We start from the raw sequence: 22,107 nt of genomic DNA on the forward strand, positions 1-22,107 counted from the left end.
ACATCATGTACTTCCACTTCCCTGAGTTGGGGCTTGAAGGACCTGTGTTGTCTCTGGAGACTTTCCCCTGTCCATTCTGAACACTGATCAAAACTACAAAGCATGTTCCATTCAGAAGCCTCTCCACAGTATGTACTAACAAGCCAATTCTCCTCCTCCCAGTAGTCCAGCTGTCTCTAGCATAGACCATGCAACAGCAGGGCACATTTCACCAAAGAAGGGGAAGATTAATTTTTCTTCCAGCTGAAACTGTCTGGAATTGCTTTAAGACCAGCAAAACACTATTGCTCAAGCTGCAATGTGCCCAGAGCACATGTGCCCAAACACTACCAAGGGGTTTTTAACCACCAGGACTGGCTAGGATCTATATCCAATATTATGTCTTAAAAGATAGGATCTCTGGAAACTTCGTCCCCCTTCCCTCCCCAAACATACACCCGCCCACCAGCACTGTGATGCAGCTGTGATCCAGAGGGATGATTACTGACTCTGGATGCACTTCTCATGCTCTCCTGGGTCTCCCTCAGTGGCTTGCCATCCCATATGGAGCCAGCCCACCTTACAAGAGCTTGCACGAAATGAGCTTTTCCCCATGGAGCCCATGTGAGGTAGCATGCTTCATGTCACGGATGGGGACAGCCCTAGCTGGGTGTTTGGGGTGACAGGAGGCAGTGGGAGGATTTGCTATTTGCCTGACATGCTGGCCCTCTGATTTAAGTTCCTTAACCCCCTCAGGCTCAGCTGTGACTCACTGCCAGTATTTGATCATATTTTCAGAGCAGGATTAATTACGCTTTATTGCTTGTTCACATAACGGACCAGTATCATCTTCAAAGGCCCACTCTTTGGAGGAGGAGGAAGGAGACATGCCCTGTAATTTAGTGACCATTGCTTCTAAATGAGAAGGTTAATAGCTTGACCACTTCATATTTTAACCCTCAAGCCTTTTTCCTTATCTAATTGTAAAGCATAATATTTTTTATTTCCATGTAGCTATTTCCCTGTGGGGCTTTGGTTAGATGTATAAATCAAAGCCTTGCTGCTGCCTTTTGGGGCTCAGGAGCAGATTATGCCCTCACCCAGAGCATAAAGTGGGGTCACCCTCACAGCTGCCAGCAAATTTACCCTATTTTGTCTGCATATGTCTGGGAGTGGCCCCTGGGAACAGGCAAGGAAAAGACAGCCACTCAGATAACTGGCAGGATGGTTGGGTGCCGAGTACTTTTGCAAATCGGACTGTTTATCTTAGGTGATTACATACATCATTAACTTCAAGCAGTATTTTTTTGATGCCATGGTCTAGCAGGGCAGACAGCATCTTAGGGGCTGAGATGGACAGACAGAGCTGCTGGCACATATCCCTCTCTTCCCAGCAGGAAAATGAGGCATAGACATGAGGGTGAACTGGGAAGGCTGGATGTGGAAAACCCAAAACTTGAAAGCTATTAAGTGAAGAAGAAAGAATAAATCAGCTGGCCCTTCTCCCTGCCAATGCAGGCTTTTCTCCATTATATATTTACTTGTATTTTCATCAAGTCACAGGTTTAAAACAATATAGGTACTTCCACAGGAGCCACAATTCCACCACTTTTGCAGCAGGATCCTCATCTTGAATTCAGGGGAAAGTGGAGGTGCATTGACAGAGCTGTTTGGGGAGCTGGGAACCAAAGGCTAGAGGTTCCTCTGGCCAAGACTGTGATCCATTTATCAGATCTCTGTTGAAGAGCCTATGGCATCCCTCCTGCCTAATCCTCACTGTAAGCAGTGCTAGAAGCTTGTACTGACATCCTATTAGCACAGGAAACCCCGGAGCTGAGCTTCAAGTGTTTGATGAAAGGTAGTAAATGAAAACCAGCTGGAGTCAGTGGATGATAGTGTCACTAATGGCTCAAGCAGGTCTTTTCTTTCCACTTCTACACTGCTGGTTTAAACTGGACTAGTGACCAAGAGAGGTGACCAGCTGCTGTCATTGTGTGGCCTGTCTTAAATACATCGCATGGCCTAAGTCCACACCTCTGAAAGCCTCTGAACAGTAGAGTTGCCATGGAGGACACAAGGGCTCCATCAGCCAGGCAGGGTTACTTCCCAGCAGACAGTTATTTCATCAGTAAGGAGACCACTGCCATGCAAAGCATGTCTGGGAAGCAATCCTTTGGGCAGCTTCAGGGCATTGATCTTCATGGTGATTGGAGCCAAAATCTTGCAGAAGCACATGAAAAACCATACCAGTGGCCCAGGTTTCCTGGATTTCGTATTAGATGCACGTACAAAGCAGTATGCTGAGAGGAAGGGAGAACCAGGGGGTCTAAGGAGACAGTAGCATCCCACATCACTACTCATACTGCTCAGTGCACCCAGTGCACTGCAGCAACAGTAAAGGTAACAGCCACGCTGCCCTGCAGCCCCCCTGCCCCCATTCACAGCACAGCGCTCAGGCTGTGTCAGACCCTGGGGAGGACTGCTTCTGCGCTGGGTACCAGGCTGAGGGGTGTGTGCTGCTGGTGCCTTGGGAGAATGAAGCTGGTGTATGCAAAAGGCAAAGTGTAAAACCATTTCCCAGTCCCTGTGGAAATGCAGTAGGAAGAGCAGCCTGCCATTTCTGGCCTGTCACTCCTTGGCTAGCCAGGCACCTGACTCCAGCTCAGTAGACACAGCTACTGGAGAAACTGGGGCAAGCAGGGGTGAACGCAGCTCCTCAGCTCTGCTGTCAGCATCTCAGGTCTGTTCTAAGCACATTTGGCACTAAAGGAAATAGCCCCTAAGGTCAAGACTGTGCTCCTGTGGAGAGCCAGGCTTTCCCTTAACTGGTCGACAGGAAAAGCTGAGTATCTTAAAACTCCCTAGTTACAAGACTGTTCTGGGAAAGGTCTGGAGATGACTAACTGGATTAGTCAGCAGCTCTTTGCCTTTGAGGCTGGGCACTTAAAATCCCTTCACTCCATGTATCTGCCAGCCATCTCCCACTTCAAGCTGCCTACAATCACTTTTCTCTGAGCAACTTGACATCCAAATGGGTTTTGAAAGTCTTTCATGGACTTTGTTCTGATTGAGACCTGCCTGGATTATTTATGCCAGAGGAAGTGATCTTGCTGTTTTTCTTGCACTGGAACCAAAGATGTGTCTAAACCAGTCTAAATTGTGTTTATGCTGGGTGAGCTTAATTATACGTACTGAATTAAGTAAGCCAATAAAAGTTCAGCTTAAAGTGGTTCAAGAACAGTTACATCTGGGACCTGGAAATAAATAAATTTTGTTATATGTCAGGGAAACTTTTCTCCAAGTAGGCCAGACTTCATACTGAAGCCATTACTAGGAATGTCAACTCCCTGCCTTCGGTATTTACAGAGAAACTAGATTAAGTTTCTCCATCTCACCCAAAATAATAATGTTTAGCATGTAACATTAGCAGTTTACAATTTCAAAGCAATAAACACTGAGATACCATGGTAATGAGAGCTGACAAGGCACTAGCATTAACTAATTAAGCTTTGCAACTTCCCTGAGATATCTAAATACGACCATTCCCATTTTATAGGTGAGGAAAATATATATGAATTGATTTACTCAAAGACACAGAGCAATTCAGTGAAAAAAATGGAACCACAACTCAGTCATAGTAATGTTTGTATGGCTGCTCAGCCCTCTGTGAGGCTCTGCCTTATTTCTAGACCTGCGTGTCAGTGTAACCTAGTATCCCATTCTTTGCATGATTTAGAAATAGACTACTTCTAATTTCTTTTGACTGCTATGGAAGGAATAGGATTTGAGTATCTCCCTAGCCAAATGCAGCAGCAACAAACAGAGGTATCACAGAATCACAAAATCACAGAATCATCTAGGTCGGAAAAGACCTTGAAGATCATCCAGTCCAACCATCAACCCAACATTAACAGTTCCCAACTACACCATATCCCTCAGCGCTATGTCGACCCGACTCTTAAACACCTTCAGGGATGGGGACTCCACCACCTCCTGTACAGGCCATTCCAACGCCTAACAACCCCTTCTGGAAAGAAATGCTTCCTAATCGGTGAGGTTGAAAATGGATGCTGGTGAAGTCACAACAAGTTAGCATTCGGGAGTTGCACTCACCGCAGAAGTAGCGTAGCAGGAAAAGCAACTAACAGGTGGGTGTCAAATATAGTGTTGGAAAGGACTGCGTTAGCTTAAACCATCCTGGGTCTTGCCTTTCCAACCCCTGCCCCAGCTGCAGTAATTGGTTTGCATACAACTAACCATTTTTTAATTTATATGGACTTAGTGGTTTACATTAACACTGAATCTGGCCCAGAAACCTCCATGGAGAGCACAGCTTTGGCACTAGTTCTGAACAGGAACCCTCTTGCTCTGCACGGGTAGGTACGCAGCAAAACCTCTCATATCTGCATGAGATCAGCGGCTTTAGATAAGAAATCAAGCTCCTCATATTGCATCTTTAGGTCCAGACTACGGAAGACTGGTTACAACAAAGGCAATTTCAGCTGCATTGCCAGAGCTGCTTTGATACATCTAATCCCCATCTAAGAAGGTGTTGAACAGAGAACCGAATCATTATGGGTTGTAAGCAAAATGGTCTTTTAATTCCCCTCAAGGAACATAGTTTTTCTTTCCTGGAGTGACTGATGGGGAGCTCCTCTACGCATGGAGCACAGCCCTGCTGTGAAACATCCTCTGCATTTCATCTGGGGCTGTTCTCTGCCCATGAGTGCCTTGCCTCCACAGCACGCTGCACCTGAGTCGAACAAGCTCAGGCTGTGGTGGTGAATCCCAATGAGCCTCTCACTGGGTGTCTGGAGGCAATCTACAGGAACCAGTACTGGAGCGCACAGTACGCATATCAGCACCACTGCTAACCGCTGGTCTGGAAACGATTAAAATATCTCTGTTTACACTGTAGCACTGCTGCCTGTGGAATAGCTGAGGACGACAGCAGAGACAACAGACCTGGAGAGACATGAAAGCATTTGGGTTTGCGTGTCTCTCCGCTCTGCTTCCCACTGAGGTTTCCAGGGCACATTGCTAGCTCCCCATCTTGTTTTGAGGCCATTCAAGCCAGCCCATGTCTGACTCATCTCTCTGCCAGATGTACGGACCAGTGCTCAGCAGCAGCTGTGAGCGTGGCTGACCACAAACAAACACACACACAGTGGGGCCCTCTCAGTGCTACTCTTCGGGGAAGATTTGGAAAGATCCAGATTCTCTGCTTTAAATCCATTGCCACAAATTATCATTTGCCTGTTGATTGCTCTCTAGGGGACAAAACATCGAGTTACAACTTGTGGTTTTCAGCCCCAATGGATTAAGAGCAGAAAATCTGTTGAGACCTAAGTCTTAGATCTGTTGGTTTGATATGTACTTCAGTAAAACACACAGGAGAGGAGCCATGATGGAGGATGCTTTGCCACATCAGTGCTAGACAGATTCCCAGTAGGTAGATGTTTTTTGACTAACAGAGTCAATGCAAGCTAAAAATGGCACGATGTTGTTAATTTTCTGCCTAGACCAATGTTGATGTGTGTGACTGCTGGTATGCTTCATGGAAAGAGTGGCTACACTTCAGCAACATGAAATTACTCCTACTTTCCAATGGTTTGCTCAGCTTAAAATAGTGTTGTGAAGTAAATATCTGGGAAATTACAAAGAGCATCTATCAGTTTTTCAGATGCTAGGTCAGGTTCACAGGAGTGACTGCTTTCACATTAACTTGTACATTGAGCAAATTGGTTGTGTATGTTCAGAATATGAAACAAATAGTGCATCACACTTTTGCAATTTCACCCTCTGTGGCATAAAGGTTCAGGTCTGCATGTAAGAATTTGGAGGATATGTTCTGACCAAGCAACAGGTTCTTAAGCAGATGAGCCTCTACATCACCCATGATGCAGGCTGCAGGAAACATGGAAAACCTCTTGGTTACTCAAAGCTAGAGACATGTTTGTGTCCCAGCTAAATCTGCAGTCCTGTTTATGTTAGCTGAATTTTAAATATACCAATACCATAGACCCAACTTTAGCAACAGACCATGTGCAAGCTGGTTCACTGCAGTGCAGTGCTAAGTGAGAATGCCGATTTTTTTGTTGTGCTTCTCCTGTTTCCGACTCCTGTCCCTCACACTTTCGAGCACTGTCCAGGCAGACCCTGTTCCCTCTCATGCCTCCGCTCAGCAGCTGTTGTCTGTGCCTATCCATCTCTTCCCCATGCACTCCCTGCCCTAACATCTGGCTCTCCTTTCTATTGACTCCCTCATCTCTTCTCTTGATAATTTAAATTTTCACATTGTTAAGCTGCTCAAACCTCACATTTTGTACCTTCCGCATCACACCGTCTTATTCACCCTCACTCACTAGGTCAGCCTCCTGCTTGACCTTGCCTTCATTTTGCATTTCTTCCTTTTTTTCTATTTAGCTTCTCCTTCCCTGTCTATACCACCTCTTTCAGCCACTCCCTGCTCTGCCCCTTTTTTCCTCACAGCATTTACACTCCTTCCACTCCCCATGTGTTTATTACTGCAGGCTTTTCCATACTCCTTCCTAATTAGGAAGCAGATGTATAGACTCCTCCACTTCCCACCTCTCACAGTATTTACCAGTTTCTCTCATTCCCTGCTTCCCTTGTGTCTCTCTCATCCTACACAGTCTCTTGAATACACCAGTGTCCTCTATTCCAAATCTGTTTTCCTCTCCTTCAGCACTTTCTGGTCAAAGAAACAGGACTTTTCCTGTTGTTCCACTCCTGTTGGCTTTCATGCATCTTATTTCAGCCACTTGTGTGCTGTTTCTACTTATAAAATTACAACTAGTGGCTCAAAATAATTATCAAAACCCATCATGGCTTTCTTCTCTCGACTCTCCTGGTTTAGGTACAGGAGGCAAAGTTTCTCACCTGCTTTCACACCTCTTCTGTGATCTCTTCAGCTGCCTTCATGACCTCAGCCCCACCACCACCCAGAAAAACCTTCACCCTCATTTTCACCTCATTTACCAATAGCCTAGAAAAAAATTATCAAGAGGAAGAATATAGCATACTGGGAAAGGACACTGGTCAGAGCAGGCTTTGGTTTTGTTAGTTATGAACAGGAAACTCACAACCAAAAGTGGCTTGGATGGGGAGAAGCACATGGATTTGTGAACAGAGATATTTCTCAAAGAAGGGGAAATGCTGTTTTGTATTCACCAAGTCTTTGTCTACTGTTGAACAGCAGTGGGGAGAGCAGAGATTTTTGTGCTTGAATAATTAATCTAAAGAAGGGATTTAAGAACAGCATAAGAATCTAGCAGCCTTAAGTAAGCATGGGCAACCCCCAGCATCCTAGCATAGAAAGAACAATATAAGAGAAAACACAGCCCAACAGGAATAACGGGGACTATAGAGGGAGCCAAAATAATTCCAAAAAAAGTTAGGCAAAATTGGGACTGTAGCTCTTCTGACAAAACGAGAGATTAGGAGTCTTCATTAAGGTTCACAAAAGTCTAAGTAGGATAGAGAGTGGGAATACTACAAAGCTATTTGACCTAGTGTCAAGAACAAGCAAAGATGCAGCAGTAAGATAAGCCATGGCTGGACATTACAGGAATTCAGGGAGGAATGTCAGGATAGAGCAAGACAGAAACGCAACATAAACTCCCCTTACATGGCCAGAGGACAAAAAGTATGCTGCATGGAAGAATCAGGCATTAAGTAATACTGTAGAATTCTATAACTGGCCCAAAGGAAACTGTGTCTTAAGATCTCTCACTCCAAGATTTCTCACACAGAACTACTGGTATTTTATAGTGATCCTATATGTTAACAAAGTACTGTAAATTAGCCTGCACTCTCCTTTTTAGCAGTTACTGTGTTGTAGTTGGAGCTTGTTTAATCCAGGGCAGGTAAGTACAATACATGAGAGATCAGATACTGCTTTGCTCAAGATCAAGTCTTGGAGTCATTGTGCCTTGAAAAGACAGTCAGGGTTTCAGTATAACATATCGCTCTCCTGCAAACAATCAATTAAGTCATAAGGTTTTTGGGGAAAACAGATGCGAACACTTTACTTAGATAGGTAACTAATAAACCAGTTATGTGGTGTACATTTTGCAAAAAACCTTGGTAGTGAAGGCCTAGGAAATCTGTGCTACGTGTATGAAGTTTACAGCAAAGGAGAACAAGGTCTGCATCTGAGGAATGATATAAGAAATCTGATGCTACCTTTTACAACTTATCCTATTTGCCACTCCATTTATCAAGCGACCTTCATAGGTCTCCGAAGAGCAAGCAGTTGCTGTACTGGATCAGCCCAGTAGCCCTCCTGATTCAGTCTTCTCATTTCAACTGTTGCCCTCTCTGATACTTCAAAGAAAGGTGCAATAAACTCTGTGGTGGACAACTACAGAACAACCTGCCCACAAGGAAAGTTTCTCCCTAATCCCTCACCATCAATTAGTGGTTATGTTGTGCCTTGAAGTCTGATGGTGTATGTCCCTTCTAAAATTTATTTATATCCTGTCAAATATGACCATGAACGTTCTCAGTGTCCATATAAATGTCTAATCATTTTCTTAACCCTGCTAATCTCCTGGCCTCAATGAAACCTCATGGTAACAAACGCCATGTGTTAATTACACTTAGCACAAATATTTCCTTGCACCATTTTAAATTTGCTTCCTTCCAATTTCACTGGGTATCCCTTGATCCTGCAATATGAAAAAAGGGCAATGAAATTAGAGCTTGTCATTCTTGCTGAGCTGCACTGCTGTTTCTTGATTTCTTTCTTCTCTAAACTAGCTGTTCGCACCCTGAGCCAATGTTTTCCTGGGTCAGGCTGTTAGTCAGTGGCCTAGGGCACAGCACTGAGCTTATGCCTTCCCCTTATTCTCTGTTGCCAAGTTAATTTTGAAGAGAAACAGGGAGAAAAAAAACCCTGAAAGTCTCAAAAGTACATGCTTGAGGTTGCAGACTCTCAAATCAGACTGCTCTGTGTCAGCTGGTATTAACTCAGCAGCAATATGATGATGCTGACTAATGTCACTGGCCTTTCCCTCTCTGATGCCTCCAAGTCAGAGATGGAGCAGGACATCTGCAATGAGGTTTTCCCTCAGTCTAATCCAGCTTCTCTTCAGGCTGCTCCTGAAAGGGGAGGTGCCGCTCCCCCTCCCACCCCATCTCAGGCATTTCCATGCATCTGGGCTGGTGATAACCAGGCCATGGGATTAGTCTAGTCAGTTCTGGACTAGCTGTCCTCAGCCCCAGCCTGAGCTCAGTGCATCATTGCTCTGCCATTCTCCACTGAGCCCGCGCATTCACAAGGAGCAGCCTGTCACCCTCAGCCAGGAGGAGATGGCACTGGAAACAGCAAGGGAATGTAGGATGTGAAGGGGAGAGGCTAAAAATGAAAAAGGTATCCAAATAAAGGAAAGGCTAGGAAAAGTGGGACTAGTGCAAAAATGGCCCTGGCCACTAAGGTAGGAAGGAGTGGAAGGAAGGAAGGAAGTTCTGAACTGTGGTTAAACACCAGCTTTACAATGGTTTCACTGGAGGTTAAGACCCTAAGCTGGTGCAGCTGTACACAGTCATACTTTGCAACTGTTTTGAAGCTGGGCTATGGAGGCAAATGGAGAGGTTGTAAGGTGATGCAGTGACAACATGCAAAGTTATAGCAACCTGTTGTTTCACTGAAGCTCTGTGCCTCATTAGGGCAGTCCCATGAGAAGGTAATACCTATCTGTTGCTGAATGTGTTTTTCCATAACAGATTTCAAAATAGGGCAGAGTTACCTTCTTTGTTTCAGGGCCAGGAGAAATGTAAGTACTGAGCATACAGTGAGACACTAAAGCGCCTTGGGACAGCGGAGGGTGTCTGGCTCCTCACCGCAGCAGCATGTGAAGAATCGCTGCCCATTGGGCTCCCTCTCTCAAAAATACAAAGTGAGAAGAAAAATCCTCCTTCACTGCACCCAGCAGCTCCCCACCACCCCAAGCAGCCGCAGCCACCCCTGGTGACCAGCCGGAGAGCCTGGGCTGGGGGATGCAGGTCTGGCACCGGGCCTGAGGCACTGTTCTGTGCAGCCTGGCGGCCAGCCCCAGTGCCCTGGGGACCGGAGCAGGACATCCAGCTGGCCTGAGGAAAGAGGCTGAGGCCGGGCAATGGCGAGGCCCGAGGCGAGAACCGAGGCGGGGTGGAGGGCTGCGGCGAGGGACAAAGGCCGGTGACCCCTGAAGCGAGGGGCAGGCCGCAGGCGAGGGGCAGCGACTCCCAGGTCGTCGGGGATGCTCTCCGAGACCTCCTCGATGAGCTCAGTCCCGGGCACTTCGTCTCGCCTCGCTCCGGCGGAGGAGCGAGCGGGCAGCGCCCAGGCGAGGCCGGGGCGCCCCGTCCCTCCGCGGCGCGGTGAGGGGGGGCGGCACGGGAGCCGCCGCGTGCGAGGGGACAAGAGCCGCCGCCGCCCGCCCAGCGCCCGGCCCCGCCCACCCCGTGGTGACCACGCCCCGGTAGGCGTGGCCGGGTGGGCGCGGGGCCTGTTGTTGTGATGAGCGGCGGCTCCGCCCCCTCCTCGTGCACCGCCGCGCAGCCCCCCCCGCCCCGCCCGGGCCCCGCCCGCCCCGCCCTCACGCCTTTTGTCCACTCCCTGCGCCCCGCCCCGCCGGGCCCGGCCCGCCCCTCTCCCCGCCCGCTCTCGCCTGCCCATTCGCCCTCCCGCCCCGAGCCCGGCCCCTCCCGCGCGGGACCCCGCCCCCCTCCCGGGTCCCGTGTGTCCCCCCCCCACTGCCCGGGGCCCATCTGTTCCCGGCGGCGCGGCGGCAGCGCTGTAGGGCGCGGGCGGCGGCGCGGGGCGGTGGAGGAGGATGGGCCCGCGCAGCGGCGGTCGCCCGCGGCAGGGGCAGCGGCAGCAGCAGCGCCCCCGCCGGCCCTAGCGCCCCCGCGCCGGCGCCGAGCCGCCCCATGCGCGGGCGGCAGCGAGGGGGCAGCGCGGGGCCGCCGGGGGGCGGCCGCTGAGCGGCGTGGCGCCGGGGGGCGGGCGGAGCCGGAGCGGCGGCGGCACGCAGCCGCCCGCGGAGTGCGGCAGCGAGCGAGCGGGCGGGCCGGCAGGCAGCCGCGGGAGATGTGCCCGGAGGAGGACGGCGGCTGCGGCGGCGGCGGCGGCGTGGCCGGTACCGGCGGCCCCGAGACGGCGGTGGCGCTGGACGAGCTCCGCTCCTGGTGGGAAGTCCCGGCCATCGCGCACTTCTGCTCCCTCTTCCGCACCGCCTTCCGCCTGCCCGACTTCGAGATCGAGGTGAGAGCCCCGCGGCCGCCGTCCCCCCGCCCGAGGCGCGCCCCGCCGGACACCCGCCGGCCACCCGCCGGCCGGTCGGGCCCCAGCCCCGCGGGGCTGTTTCCGTGCCGCGGCGCCGTTCCCCGCTGTGCTCTCGCTGCCCGGCGGGTCCCGCACGCCGCTCCCCACGCCCCGCGCCGGCGGGCGGTGGAGCGGGGGGCGCCCTCACGGTGAGCCGCTGGACCCCGGCGTGATGCGGCGCGGGGTCTTCCCTCCGCTTGCGGCAGATACAACAACTTCCCCGGCCCTCCCGGGCGCGCTCGCAAACTTTCGGCGCGCCCGTCTCGGGGCGACGGTGGAAGGCGGCGGGGAGGACCCGGCCCCCCCCCCCGACCCCCCCGCAGCTCCGTACCCGGCGGGGCGCACGGCGGGGGCAGCCGCGAGCGGAGCGGGGCCGGCCGCCGCCGGGCCGCATTGTTCCGCCGGGCCGGTGTCCGCACACAAAGGTGGCGGGGGGGGACGCGCTCGGCACGGAGCTGGCGGTGGGTCCCCCGTGCCCAAAATGGTGGCGGCGAGAGGCGGGCCCGGCCCGGTAACCCCCCACCTCCCCCGGGGGTACCCGCGGCTGTTGGGGGGGGGGGGGCGGTCCCAGGCTGCTCAGCCCGTGCTCAAGTTGGCCCCTTTTGTTGGGGGGGTAAGGCGGTCCCCACCTGGCCGGTGTCGTTGCGGGGGCGCGGGGGGGTCTTTCTCCCGCATCCCAGCAAGCCCCAGCGAGCCGGGCGGCCCCGCGGGGCACCGCGCCGCTCATTGTGAGGCTCCGCGGCGGCTCCGGGGGAGCCACGGTGCCACCCCCACCGCCGCTGACCCCCGCGTAGGCAAAACTCCCGGCTTTCGTACCTTTTTACCCGTTTTCCACTGTAACTTTCTTGTGTCTTTTTAATTCTTATTTTTGTGTGCGTGGCTAATGTTCCGTAAATATTTTGCGCTCCGGCTACAAATGTTACAAACAAAGTGTGTCCTGGTAGGATATCTTTTGTGCTTGCTGTGAAAAGCTATTCTTGCCAGCGCGTTGGCAATAAACCGGGTGAATAACGCGGTGGCGTGTGTTTTTTAAAGACAGTAATTGCCCCGTGAATGCGAATTCCAAAGATGCTTAAAAGTTCAATGGGATGCGCGAAGCCCTAAAGAGTAAAACTCCTCTAGCAGGATGTGAATTTCTGAAGAGGGGGAATCCCTTATGCGGTGCGAAATCTTGAAAGGGGATAAGGTCTCTCAATGATGCAACTTCTTGCGAAAGGGAACTCCCCTCCCCCTCCTATTGATGCCAGACCATTAAAGGGGGAGGCTCTCCGGGCCCAGCATCAGCAAAGTCTTGAAGCAACCTGAATTTACAATGATAAAAGGGCCAAGGCACTAGCCTTTCACCTTTGGAGGCAATTAGCATCTGGCTTGCTTCACAAATGAAGTACATGTGGGCTCCCCTTTGGTTCCCGGAGCACGCTTAGGGTGGGGGAGTTAACATCACTTGGAACAAATTAACTTACTTTTTTGGGGGGCTGCCTGGGATGAGGAGCATGTGCAGGTTGGTTCTGGGGGTGTTGCAGAGCAGAAGCAGGCCACTGAAAACGTCACCAAAAACCTCTGTGCGCGTGGATGGCCTGCAGTGTTTGGCAGAAATGGGTTTTAAAGGATGGCATTTGTCTGAAGGACCGTGGGAGTCGCGGTTAAAATCGGGATGCTGTGAGAGGACGGATGCAGCTGTCAGAACTCGGCCTCCTCAGGCACGTGGAGTAAAACATCCTTCTTGGGCATGGTGTGAGCAGCCCAGCACAGGCAGATTCAAAACTTGCTGTTCTTTGAAGCTCACCATCTTGTTACCCCTTGCCTGGGTGTAGTTGTTCCAGTCTCGTCACTGGTTTTGAGGATCACTGAGAACTGTGCTTTGCACAAAGACCTTGCCCAAACAGTTCGTGGTGTGAAAACGATGGCCAGCGATGGGACTTGATCTTTTTTCTAAGAGTACTGCTCTGTGTGATTTTTGGTTTGTACTTTTATTTGGCTGCTTAAAGAAGGCTTCCCCTCTTGGTTTTGGACCTGGGAGTGCCCATGCCCATTCTGGCCATCTCACTGTTGCCTCTGAGATGGGCTTTGCATTTCAGGGGTGTCAGATTAAAACAGAGGTGATCGTTCTTCTAGGATTTTGGGCAAATGCTAAGACTTGAGACAAATATTAGGGGGAAATAAAAGCTAAGCGAGCTATCAAAAAGTGAATGAAATGGTGCTCATCTATAAATGATACTTTCTTGCTTTAGCTTTGGTTATTGTGTGGAAGTGTGCTTTGTGGCCGAATGCAAGTGGTTTGAGACGTTACTGTCCCTTCCCTCAAAAGTTACTGCCCCTCTTGGGTAACCCAGGGGTGAGTGCCCTGGTCCATTTGAATGCAAAGTAAAACAGGTGGTTTCAGTGAACCTGTTTTCTTGTGTGTGGGAGCAGATATTGAAATCTCAGCCTCAGAGGATTTCAGCTGAAGGATGGTTGTGCTCAGACTCCTCGAGCTTCGCAGCAAATGTTTGTCTGATTCTTCCCAGTATCTCTAAGGGATGGCCTAACTCTGGATGCAGTGGGCTCTTCTTGGAGTATATTCTCTTCTTCATAGGAGGGCTGAGCTCCTCTTAAGTTAAATCCTGGTTGGTAGCTTTTTTTTTTTCTTCTCCTTGATACTGGTGTATCTCCAGAAGGGAGTTTGGTGCTAAACTCTTACAACAATGTTGCAGAAAGGGAAAGTTTTAAACAAATCTTAATTCTGCTTGGAACAAATATCCCCTGCTCTCTCTGATTTTAGCAGGTAGTGAGGTTAAGGTTTCACTGCTACAGTCTTTGAGTCCCCAAACCAGACAAAACCTGATCTTCCAATATGTTTTTTGTGTTGTTTTGTTGTTTGGTTTTTTTTTTTAAGCTGTAGTTATCTTTTGTTTTTCTCTCTCTCTCTCCCCCCCCCCCCCCCCCCCCCCCTTCCTCACAGAAAATTTTTTTTTCTCTCTCCTTCTGGTGGGTCTGTCCATAGCTAGCTGGAAGGCTCTGTAATGATAGGCCATCTGGACCCGTCCCTCCTGTGCCGAACAGATTTGCTGATGGTATTTGAGAAGTTTGGGGGCTTTAGTACAGGGAGGCAACACGGAGCTTTTTAAATTTCTTTTTTCTTCTCTTTAAATGCAAACCTTTTGCCCTCTCCTTATTGGTCCAAAAGAAAGTGAAGCTTCCAGATGTGGGGCTGCTGTCAGCAGCTGGATGTCAGAAACCTGGGAAGCAGATGTTTTGTTTTTCTTTTTGCTGGACCAGTGCATAGCCAGAGACTTACGGGGAAGGGGTGTCCAAAACTGAAAGAAAGAAGCGCATCCATCAGGCCGGGCCCTGGGCATTGTTCGGGGAGGGGGTGGGCGCAGCCAGCCCCCATGCTGGCTCTGGCAGATGCAGGCGCCTGATGAGGCGCGGGGCTCCTCTTTTCAAATCTCTGCCGCAGCATCGCCTGGCGATGGACTCGGGAGGGGTTCAGCTACTGCCAGCGGGTCAAAAGTTCAGTGGGCCAGAAGCGGGTGCTCCAGGATGCGGTTGGCTTCATGCCATTTTTCCGTGGATCTCTGAGGATGGCACAGAGTGCTTCTGCTTTCTGGGGTGGATTTTTTTTCTTCCCCCCCCCTTTAAATGGCTGCCTTGTCAGCCATCTGCTGTAGAAAACTTTCATGTCATTTCAAAAGTGGACTTTTACTTGTGTTGGTTTGGTTATTGTGGTTTCTTTCTTGGTGGTTTGTAAAAATCTGGCTTGAGAAGGTTTGTCCCTACCTATTCTAACAGTAGTCCAGTGGGAGAAGGTCTGGCTGTATGGGGCATGTCATTTTTCGGTAGGCCTTTGCCTTGAATGACAAGAAGGATGCTTTCCACAGTCAAGTTAGTGCAGGCAATGGTAGGAAGAGAATTGTTTCTCTCTTCAGGTCTGACTTTACTGTGGGACACCTTGTAGCAAAGTGTCTCCTGGCCTTGTGCCCTCTCTGCTGCAACTGAAATATCCTCCTGCCAGCTGTAGGGATTGTTTGTATCAAAAATATTAGGAGAATATTTAATGTTTTCAACCGTATTTCAGCACAACGTGAAAACACTGGACAGAAGCTAGTGTGGCATGGCCACCCAGCTCTTTGGCATGTGCTCTCAGGAGCTGTGGACTAAAACATTTAGGAACTTCTGCCTGGGTAGGCCGAGGGGAGGTGACTTTCCAGAACTGCTTGAAAATAGTCAAAACATTGTTGTTAACTTAGTTTATTTGGAAAAGGGGGAAAAGCCACATTACACAGGGAAAACATAAATCTTTTCCTGTGGTTTTTAAAAGCGCCTTTGGGCAAATTGCCTCTGCTGTTAACTTCACTACTGCTTTAAGATGCTTTTCCTTGCCTCTTGCCCCTTCCTAGCACTTTGGGCTCTGGCTCTACCTTTTAAGTACGATCCTCCCACCCACAGACAGGGCACCGCTGCTCTTGCCCACCTTTTTCCTCCTGTAGTGTGGTATCTGCTGTGTCAGTTCTTGAACAGGCTCTTTCTGTCAGAAATATTATGTGGCTGTTACAAATCAGCAGCTGCTACTGTTCCTGTGAATCCCCCAGGAGGAGGAAGAGTGTGGAAAGAGGGAGAACTGTGCTGTGGTTGTGTGGAGGAGAGAGCAAAGAATAAAGGGTTGTTCTATCTGTGTGAACCTGGTGGAGCTTTAAAAGCAAAAATATTGTTTAACGTGTTAAACTCCAGGACTGTTAGTTTTAATACTTTGAAAAATGTGTTTTTCCTAGTGAGGACAGGATGGCCAAATATGCTTTGAACTTCCACTCTCCTTCACGTTAGGTTCTGCTACAATTTCTCCGTGGAGCCCACTGCTCTGTGCCCCCTGGGTGAGTCCTTTGTGATCTGTGACACCAAAATGGCACAACTTTCCTGTTCTGTCAGTGGTTTGTATGGAGTTAATTGCACAGGTAGTGTGGTACAGTACCTGAGTGCTAAGCCTTCACCCCTCCATAGCTATTCTGGTCTGGTACTGCATTATTATTTGTATTACAGTAGCATGTACAACATCTACTGGTGCTTTGTTATGTTGTATGATGGCTGAGATGGCCAGGTAATTGCTGATCAGAATAATTTAGAATCTAATTAAGATCAATGTGACAAGCAGGTGCAGCAGGCTGACCAAAATATCAGTGAATTCATGTAGGTCAGTTCTACTCATAGAGGGTAAGTCTGAGCTAGTTTAAATGCCTTTTCAGTAGAATAGTTCAGGCGTTAGTATGTCCATCCCTTTTGCCGTTGGCAGTAGGCAATGTTAAAGTGGAAGGGAGTGGGCACTGACTATCTGAAATGCGAGTGAACAATAGATCTGCTCACTAAAACTTCCCTCTTGCGCAAAGTGCCTGGCTTTAGAAAAAGCAAATTGTCTGAGGAAAGGTAAAGTAATTGGCAGTGCAGGGAGAGGTGCTGTACGGTGAGTAGACACAGTTGGAAAAAATGATGGATTTCAAACATACTGAAGAGAAAGTGTCAACCCCATTGTGCAGAGAGACCCATTTATGGACAGGTGTATGAATTCGGGTTATATACCACAGTGACTCTGCTTCCCCCAGGCAGCATTGACCTAATCCGAGCAGACCGTGCAGGCTTGTTGCTTGAAAATCAAGTTTAAAAAAAACAGAATGCAGTGGAGGTTTAGTATTGTTTTGACTGTTCTTTTTACCTGTCCCATCCACTGTTTGGTTTTGTTGCTTTGGCAGTGCCCCATCCCTTTCCCTATGTCTGTTTCAGCAGCAGATCCTACTTTGCTGGTCTTCACTTTTGGTGCCTTAGTTATTCTGCTCATAATAGAATCATTAACACTCTACGTGTCAGTATTGGGCTCTAGAGTTCATTGAGATTAATGGAGGGGGAGGCAGAGAGATACTTCTCAGAGCTGTTGTTTCAAGTGGTCTGCAAATTGGAAAGCATTATATCAGTTTCCATTTCAAATGCAAGTCACATCTTTCCCAACCGTAGATCTTAAACTTTTTAACAAGTGTTTACATTTTATATAATGAGACTCTAGTGTAATTGGATACAAAAAGAAGGAATAGGTAGTTCAGGAGGCTGATATGTGAGTTAAAACATTACCTTAAGCCTATGAAAAGAAACAAGAAGTGACTGCACACAGCCAAAGGGTGTCTGAACAATGGACGAGGAAGGTTATTTTGACAGCAACACTTTGAATGGATCTGAGTTAGGTGACAGGGGAGTTGGGGAGTGACTGTAGCAGTGGAAGGCAGAAGAGAAAAAGGAACGCGATCAGAATTTTTGAGATTTGGATGGAGTAGGTGAAGGTTAATATTACAGATTTTCTAGTGGTGTTAGTTGGAGGCAATTGCCTCTTCCTCTAGCACAACTGACCCTGAAAATCATGCCTGGTGTTAGCTGACATGTTTGTGCACTCACAAGTTTAATGGTATAAGCTGAATTTGTTTAAAAACCAATTTAAAAAAGTCTGGTGCAAGTCTTTCCCCCCGGGGGGGGGGGGGGGGGGGGAGGTACCCTGTGTAGTAGATTAAATATGTCTTCACAGTTTGCTTTGTTTACAAAGACTTCACTACCACAAACCTGCACCAGTTCAGTGCAGCTGATGTAAACCTCTGCATAGCGCATCTAAATTAGGCCTCAAAAGTTTGTTCCTTTTGGAAATTGCTCTATCCAAACCAGCTAAAAGTAACACCGTTAAAAGTGTTGCAGCTTTATATGTAGACCTGCTTAACTGCGGTCTTTCTCTCCCCTCGAATAATGCCGGCATAGCTGTGCCATTCTGCCCCTGGCATCTGTTAAGTGCCTGCCTGAAGGGTGAAGAATTAACTTTTGTAATGGCAATGGATGCTTTCATAGCCTTCTTTCAGGCAAAAATCTCCTCAAGAAAAGGGCTATAGGCAGAAATGACAACAGCCAGGGAGTTAAAAGTTCCCAAATTAAAAGTTTGTCATGTAAACCTTATTGTAGGTAGGTATGAAATTTTTTTATTTTTTTTCCCCCCTTCCTCGTTACTAGAAGCAACAGCATCTGCTGTGGTGGTGGGAACAATGCAGCCTAGTGATTCCTCCTTCCTTACAGTAGAGAATCCTGTTAAACACACAAGGCTGTGCCTCAGAGTGTATCCTTTCAGCAGGCTTGTTCCTTTTAATGGGTGCCCATTCCTGGGGTCTCCATTGTTTCACCAACAATAGCACTAGGGGCAGCTGATTTGGTTGACAGAAAATGTGTTAATTTAACAGATCTATTCCCTTTAGCTGCTCTCCTTCCTATTGTGCCCCAGTTCTCCCCCAGTTCCTGGGGAGGAGGGCCCTGAGAGCAGGGTCTGTTAGGTGGAGGGCTCCTGCAATTAGGAGGGGTTTGTTGTGGCCTTTTGTGCGAGGCACAGAAAACAGCTGATGGGGAAAAGTGGTCCTAGTGTAGTTTACTTACTGCCAGAACACGTTTTTCTGCTTTTTTGGGGAATTTTAAGTCTGCCTTTACCGGGGATGGGGGAATAGCTTGATGCTAGGGGCTGGTGGTGGTCAAGGTCTTTGCTTTGCTCTGAGGTGGCCTTGCAGCCCAAAGGGGCAACTCCTTTCAGAGCTGTCTCAACTTCTTGACAAACTCTTTATGTACTGTAAATGCCTAGCTAAAACACCAGCTTTCCACTGAAAAAAACAAAGCTGCTGGTATCATCCAGGGTAGGGCTACTGAGGTCTGGCTGGAGAGGGCAGTGTGTAAAGTTAATACCAAACGATTTGAAACATAAGGGGTGTGTAACAGTCCTCAGGCCACCTCTGCCTTGGGCCAGGCCACCAGTTTAATGTAGTTTTGGGACTGATCTAAGCAGTGCAAGCTCTTCACCGTAGATCTACTGATTCAGCTCCTCCCTATATTGAGGTAGCTTAGTTAAGCAGCAGAGGGTGGTGGTTGGGGAGTCCTTGGGTTTTACATTAGTGTGGTTGACCAGGTTTGCTCAGCCCAGTGGGAAGGAGGGCACATGTGCTGCTGAGGGAGCAGTGAAACCCAAAACTTGGGTTTTGGGGTCTGCCAGAAGGAAGATCTCACTCCCTTTCAAGCCCTCACCCCAACCATGCTTCTGACTTTGTGGTCTTCCCCAATGCCAGCCCAGCTGCTTGCTGGGTCCTGGCTGGGCTTTTGGTTGGGGAGGGGTGTGTTGTGGTCCTGTGGTGGGAGGAGGACCTCATGCTTTTGGTGGCTGCAAGCTGCTGGGTCAATCCGCTGTGGCTCTTGAAACTTTAGCATTAGTTTAGTTCCAGTCGCTGAGGCAGAGGATGTAAAAGGAACTCTGGAGGGTCTTTTTCCTCCTCGTTGGCAAAGCCATTAATTCTCTGACTTTTTCCCTGCAGCTAAGCCTGCCCTAAGGGGGCTGGAGCTTTGCATAGCCAAAGGGTTGGAAGGCAGAGCCGGCTTTCTCATTTCTGTTGAGCCCAGTATACAGTGAGTTGTGTGGCAGCAAAAATATTTATCCATAATACAAGCCAAAGAGGGTTGGAGGGGGTGTTTTCTTGCTTGGGATTTTTGTTTGTTTTAGGAGGCAAAGGGTGAGACTTCACTTAAAGAGCTTGACTCTATTAGAGTTTGTCATTGTTGCCAATAAAAAAACAAATGAACATGGAAGCGGAGTCAAAGGCTCCCTCTTCTGGTGTGCTGGGAAGGTTCAAATGCTGAAAAATAAGCAAGGAAAAAAACAAAACAAAACAGCAAGCAAGACCCTTCTGTGCTTTCCTGAGCTATTTTCAGACCTCACTTAGGTCTAACCCTTAATGGACCAGCACATAAGTTGCCTCATGACCCCTGAATAAGTAACATTAAGGGCACTCTGTAAAAGTGAAATGCATTTTCAAATGCAAACTATATTGTACTTGCAAGTAAAAGTGAGTCTTGGTTTCAGAAGGGTTTCCAGTCTGACCATGAAGGATGGCAGCCCTTCATGTCCTTGCATCTGATATTTCTCACCGCTTCTCTTTACTTCTCTTTTCTGCATCCTGCTTTTGTGAAGTTCATGTCTTGTCGTATGCAGCTCCCAGGCCACGTGTGTGCTTTGGCATGTAAGCATGTTTGGGATGATTGCAGGGGCCAAGTATGGTGAGCACTCTGTAGAAACTGCATGTCAAAGACTCCAGCACTCCTGTTGCTTTTGGTTGAGGCATCCAAGGATTCAAAACTTACTAATGGGTGATTGATGGAGAAATGTGCATAAGGGAGTAATAGTTTGCTGGGATTTCTAGATGAATTTTCTAAAAATCCTTATATAAAGTACAGTTGTGAATACCTCTAAAATTAATAGGATTTCAGGGCATTAGAGATGTTGCTTTTTTTATTTCCTATTTTTGTATTCTCCACTGGAGAGTTTGACATCATGTGGCCATTCTCCCTGTGTTGTTCATGTGGACTCACGAGTGGTGTCTGATGGAAACTGAGGACATAAATTCTCAAGCTGCCTTCCCACGGCAGCTCCTGACACTCATCATGGATGGCAGTAAAACTGCTCACCTGGATTAAAAACCACAACACTTTTTTTCTTTAAGTGAGCCACATCTAACCAGAAGCAGTTCCCTCAGCTGGCTCCTTCCACAGCTCCACAAAAGGGTTGCACCAGCATGACTGAAGCAGTGGCATGGGAATGGAAACAAGCAGCAGGGAGGGGAAGGGCTTTTTATAGCTGACCCTTCTGCTGAAAGAAATGCTTATCACACTGCAGCCCTGGGTAGCAGGTGGAGTGAGACTTGCACAGGTAACAAGAGGTCATGTAGGAAGGGAAAGAACCCTAATCAGCCTTTGTAAAAGAATTTTAGGGGTTGTTTTTTGATACTATATTGCTATATTTATTTTTTCTTAAGTTAACATTCTGTTTAGAAAAACTTAAATAGAAGTTGATGGTGATCCTTTAAACTGTTCCCTCCAAAGTCAGACCCAAACATGCAGTTGAAATTGGTTAAAATTCATTGTAGCTGACACAAAACCAAAACAGTGCAAAATTTAATTTTCCTCAGAAACTCAGGCTTTTATTAAAAAAAACAAAATCCCAGCCATTTTCCTCTAAAAAGTTTCCCTTAGGCCCTGGTCACCCAGCAATGCAGGTATCTATCCATCAGGATTTTCTTGAAGAGGCGGGAGCAGCTTGCCTTGTCAGACAGGGCAGCCATGTAGAATAAACAGGGAATAGCAGTCTTGATTTCCTTTCTTTCAGCCTGATACAAGGTGCAGAGGCACAGAAGACTATTTTGCCCTTAAGATAATTGTGTGTTGGAGAGGATCAAAGGGCTTGAGGGTTTTTTTTTTTTTGGTTGAAAGGGGATTTTCTCCATGGACAGCTGCAGTAGTGCATTAGTAGTGCAATGGATTATCTTTCCATGATCTGTAGGATCTCAACCAGCTATCGAGGGGCCCTGCTGAAGGCTGCTGCTTTGGGGAGGCAGAGTGAAAGTCTCCTGTAGCAGGGAGACCTGTAATGTCTGGGAGCTCGGACCACTTGACTCCCACTGACCCAACAGAACGGGTGGTGCTGGATATTCTTAGACCACAGATAGTGCTGCGGAGGATGGGGAAGGGGAGCCCAGCTCTTGGTTATGTTTAACTACAGCTGATGCCTTGCATCCACCCTGCTCTCTGATGAAAGTGCTTATTAAGGAATGTGAGAAGGGAGATGATTCCAGCTGCTGCAGCATCCCGTAAAGGGCAATGTGTAATTTGGGAGGGTGTTACGAGTCCCTTGGCAGAACAGACTACTCACTGTAGTAAGCATTTGACCTGTCAAATGTCCGGACTTTCTCATTTGGGGAAGTTTTGGATGATGGCTG

At 48.6% G+C, this 22,107-nt stretch overlaps 1 protein-coding gene across 4 annotated transcripts in view; it reads left to right on the forward strand.

Moving 5' to 3' along the window:
- The first annotated feature begins 11,012 nt into the window (after nucleotides 1–11,012).
- Nucleotides 11,013–22,107, forward strand: part of CECR2 (CECR2 histone acetyl-lysine reader) — a 102,975-nt gene continuing 91,880 nt past the window's right edge. For all 4 annotated transcript variants that reach the window (XR_012633381.1, XM_074902161.1, XM_074902163.1 and 1 more), the window contains exon 1: nucleotides 11,013–11,251. Coding sequence is in view for 3 of the 4 variants with exons in the window: in XM_074902161.1 (XP_074758262.1) it covers nucleotides 11,078–11,251 (174 nt within the window). In the remaining variant the exon portion in view is untranslated. The remainder of the gene's footprint in view (nucleotides 11,252–22,107) is intronic.

This window comes from Athene noctua, chromosome 3, assembly GCF_965140245.1.
Source record: "Athene noctua chromosome 3, bAthNoc1.hap1.1, whole genome shotgun sequence".
Lineage (NCBI taxonomy): Eukaryota > Metazoa > Chordata > Aves > Strigiformes > Strigidae > Athene > Athene noctua.